This window comes from Odontomachus brunneus, unplaced genomic scaffold (assembly GCF_010583005.1).
Source record: "Odontomachus brunneus isolate Ranch 3 - 2012 unplaced genomic scaffold, Obru_v1 Obru_scaffold_220, whole genome shotgun sequence".
NCBI lineage: Eukaryota > Metazoa > Arthropoda > Insecta > Hymenoptera > Formicidae > Odontomachus > Odontomachus brunneus.
The window spans coordinates 183660-188427 of NW_022639670.1; the positions used below are offsets into that span (position 1 = coordinate 183660).

General features: G+C 31.4%; 1 protein-coding gene across 2 annotated transcripts in view; it reads right to left on the reverse strand.

The window, feature by feature from the left end:
- Positions 1 to 9: 9 nt before the first annotated feature.
- The window catches only part of LOC116852380, a 53156-nt gene continuing 48397 nt past the window's right edge, over positions 10 to 4768 (reverse strand). For both annotated transcript variants that reach the window (XM_032832662.1, XM_032832663.1), the window contains exon 4: positions 10 to 1567. In XM_032832662.1, the coding sequence (XP_032688553.1) occupies positions 1197 to 1567 (371 nt within the window). In that variant the 3' untranslated portion in view covers positions 10 to 1196. The remainder of the gene's footprint in view (positions 1568 to 4768) is intronic.

Consider the following 4768-nt stretch of genomic DNA (forward strand, 5'->3'; position numbering starts at 1 on the left):
TATATATATATATATATATATATATATATATATATATATATATATATATATATATAGACAAACTGATTCGCTTGTGTGCGTGTGTCTGAAAAAATGAGAATCTGCGCAAAAATAAAAAGGCTTTTTAGCGGGCGAGGTTTCGAAATCTCCGTATTGCCTGCACCAGTTTTAATCAAACTTAGTGCAAATTATATATATATATATATATATATATATATATATCATTTGAAAATATCATTTGAAAAAATAAAGTTGATCTTGAAATGGCCTTTAACTTAAGGTCAAACTTAAGGTCAATTTTAAGTTCACCATCAGATTCAGTTTTTGAAATCCTACAACTTTTGTTTTGAAAGTTTTATCGAGAAATCTCACTATAAAAAAATATTAATATTAATATTAATATCAGGGGTTCCCATATTTTTAAGACACACTGTATTTTTAAGAAAAATGTTTTTAACCTTTTTTTTAAAAGACTTCGATAAAAATAGTTTTACGGATGAATTACCTTAGAAACAGAATAGTTAGATTAAATCTAAGTAGAATCTAAGTAGAATAGGAAATTACGATGACGTCAAAATGACGAGAATGTGATAGGATCATGATAGAAAAGTGAATTTTATAATAATTTTTTCGTCTTTTTTACGTTATCGTAATATGTTGTTCTGTCTGAGAACATTAAAATTTTGCTTCTTTCCATTTTTAATGTAATCCAACTTTCGAAATTATTTTCAATTTTGAGGTGATTTTTGAGAATTATGCCTACTTACTTTCTTTTACCGCTCCAGCTCGACTGACGGATCATACGACTGACAATCCTGTCACTCAGCTTCAAGACTGTTGACATATTTAAGTTATTTGGAAAAAATTATTTCAACTGTTAAGCGCCTCACAAATCATTATCAACGGTTTTGAAACTGAACACCGCGACTGTCAGTCGCGTCGCTCATCGAGCGAGTTTAAAGTGGCAAAAAAAACTAAGTAGGTGTAGCCTTCGAAAATAATTTCCATATTAAAAGTAATTCCGAGCATAAATATAATCGATATCTTTAGAAGTGCCTACTATTATAGACGTCCTAATTTGCCTTATTTCTTTTTAAAATACGAAAGTCCGAAAATCTGTCACTATATTTCTCCCTAAAATATATTTCTCCCTATTAATAATTGAGATATAGATTATAGATATAGATTATAGATTTCTATAACTGCAACTGAGTGTTTGATACGTGATTATGATGCTTTTTGTGCCTCGGTGGTGCAATTGGCGGACTCTCTTGAGTTAACATTCTTCTCGCCATGAGCCACTTTTTGGCTCTGCCAGTGTGATAGTAGTACGTATAAAGCAACGCCATAGTGGCTAACACTACCAACAAACAAGTACTGGCGATGACGATACTAAACAGCCAATATGGTCCGGATTTTGGCAATGGGCTCGCGTTTGTCGGTGATTGTTCCGTGAACGTAGGAGTTGGTTGCTTCGGTAGTTTCGGTGGTAATGTCGCCTCGTTATCGCCGATGGTAATGTCGGCGCAAGCACGAAACTCCTCCTGAGGACCGCATCCAACAGCTCCTGTACATTATCATTACGCACAATGTCAAAAACTCGACATAAAAAGTTTAGATTCAATTAGTGGCCAAATTCTTCTCAGCAAAAATTTTCATCTCATCACATATATTTATATAAGTAAGTTTCAAATTAACCTTCAAGTTCCACACTGGTGCAAATTTGCACTAGTAAAAACTTCACTTTGCTACCATTTATCAGCGAGTCGATATCGCTCTGTCCCTACTAGGGCAAACTTGTTTGGTTCCTATTATGTACGACACAAATGTTCCCGTCATTCTTGCCGAAACACGCAAAATAGCGACTGTGAAAATTCGAGTTGGTGCGAATTCGCATCTGTGTGGAAGTAGTAAGTGCAAAATAGGTACCAGTGAAATTTTACATTTATTTCTTCAACAAAGTTTTTGCTCTATTTCAATCAAAAATAAAAATTTTTATGTATATACTAGTTTTTATTATAAATTAAATTTCATGAAAAACATATAAATGTTATTATTTTTTATGCACCACACTTTTCCCTATTGTTTCTTAAGAATACAATTGTAAAATTAAGCGTTTTTCTATATATATCTCGTATTTATGCGTAGAATGTGCAACAATTAAACGATATTTTTTTATATATGTCTCGTATTTTCATTTATTTTTCTTCTAAAAAAAATCCAACTTCAAGCTGATATAAAAAATATTTCTTTTTATTTAATTAAATTTTTAATAATGTTTTCTTCAAGTACATTTTATTAACTTTAAAAATCTATATAAGCAACTAAATTGTATTAAATTATAAAAAATACTGTTAACAAGTAAGAAAAGTTAAAGTTGAAGTTAAAAAATGTAACGCAGTCAGTAGGGGAGACCTGGTCTGGTTGTCACACATTTTATTTATTGATAAAAACAGATAGTGTATGTAATATTTCAGAATGTTGAGTACATTGTAATATAGCTACATTCTTTAGATACAAGAAAAGAAATATGAGCCGTATTTATATTTATGCACAAAGAAATTATATAGTCATAAGCAAGATTGGAAAAATATGACATCCCACTCTATACCATGGGTATAGAGTCAATTGTTACATGTCTTCTATATAGAGAAAACACGACAAAATAATTCTTGTTGTAACAGTGTTCTTAATGTTATAGCAAAATTAATTATATACAACCATGTATCAATATATAATCATGAATATATATTGATTGAAAACTGTATTTATATACAGGGTGTTAGTTAAGTATGTTACCATACTCAACAGAGCGATTCTTTGGTTTATTTCAAGTAAAAAAGTTCATATAAACATGTGTCCTAAACGGCTTAGTTTCCGAAATACAGGTAAATGTTCGCAAATGTTTGACGAAACGGTAAATTGCGTTGGAGATATCTTCCTGCATAAATATGCTTTGCTTCACGTGAGTTACCATTCGCACGACCATAAACAAAATGACAAAGTCAAAGTCATAAAATCAAAAATAAACTTCAGTTCTGACGTTGCTGTGAGTCGGTTAGCTTGTGCATACGTTTTTGGGCCAAATTGTTTCAGTCCATCAAAATCGGTTTCATCATGCCTAAGTTTACAAATTTTGAAATGCTAGATATGCGCTTTGCCTGTGGTCTTGCAAATGGTAACTCACGTGAGGCAAGGCGTATTTATGCAGAAAGATATCTCCAACGCAATTTACAATGTCGTAAAACATTTACGAATATTCACTGCTATCTTCGAGAAAAGTGTTCTTTTGTAAGGAACACTGTTGATCTTGGAAAGCCTATGACAGTTAGAACATCAGTACTAGAGGAAGCTGTTCTAAACGAAACAGATTATTACCCTAACAGCACGCGACGTACTGCGTATCATCCCATTTTCGTACTCATTGTACTGTAATCATCTGTGACGTACTAAGGCTGCGTTCCGAAATTCACTGCCAGTACTGAAATTTTATAGTAAATGTGACATGAACTATAGATTTTCAGTGCTGGAAGTGAATTTCGGAACGCAGCCTAAGTTGAACGCTAGAACGTCACTTATAGTATCATTCGGTTTTTCTTTCACGTGCGAATGTTCTCTCAGATTTCACTCAGGGATACGGAAATGCCCTTATAGAAATATCACACTAAGAATCATTGATAATTACTTATTATCCAGTATTTTTAATACTGAAAATAAGTAATTATCAATGATTTTTAGTATGATATTTCTATAAGGGTGATACGTACGCTTTTCTATCGCGTGCGTACATTCTCAGGTTTGACTGAAATGATATGTATGTATTTGTATCGCGCGCGTATTTACTCAGAACGTACTCATTCGATCGCAGTACATATGAGAACATTATGAGATGATCGCAATATACGCATTGCGATCTACTTAGAACGTCCTCAGAACGTCCCCCTGCTGTTAGGGTTATACCGTTTTTTCGGAGAAAATAATCTCTTTAGATTTAATATTCGTACTTGTTTAATTTTGTGGTTTTTTTTATTTCATTAAAATATTATATTCTTAAACGAAATATCATTTTTTAAAATGATGAAAATAAAACTTTTATTTCGTTTAAGGAAACCATGTCATTTGATAAAACAACACTATTGTTTTAAATAATATTTGTTAAAAGTTTCTTTCAAAATTTAGTAATTCGATTTGTTTAATTTGGATTTTCTTGGATTTTTTAATTTTTTTTTGTTTGGATTAATCATTATAACATTTTGTTAAAAATGTAAAAGTAATTATCACTGGTTCACTACTTTATATTAATATTCATCGCATATCGAATGTTGCGTTGTTTCAATATCTATCAGCAAATTATCCAATGAACAACAAGTAAAAATTATGTAACTATTATTTGGTGTTTGCTAGGTATGTTATAATATACTATGAACACTATAAGGATATGTTATACAGTGTATCCCATAAGTTCGGCAACGGCAAGAAAACTCGGCGGGGGAGCATTTTAGAGAAAAATGTTTCCAATAAAAGTTGTAAGGCTTAAAAAGTCGCATTTAATGACAGTAGTTATTTGACCTAAGATGACGTCGCCAAGGTCAGGACAAGGTCAACTTTACTTTTTTAAATAGAAATACATATTTTTTATTACGGGATTTTATTCTACGTAAAAAAGCAAACAACTTTTGCTTGAAAAAATTTTTTATACGACCTCTATTTTCTAAGATATTTACGTAAATATCTTAGAAAATAGAGGTCGTATAAAAAATTTTTTCAA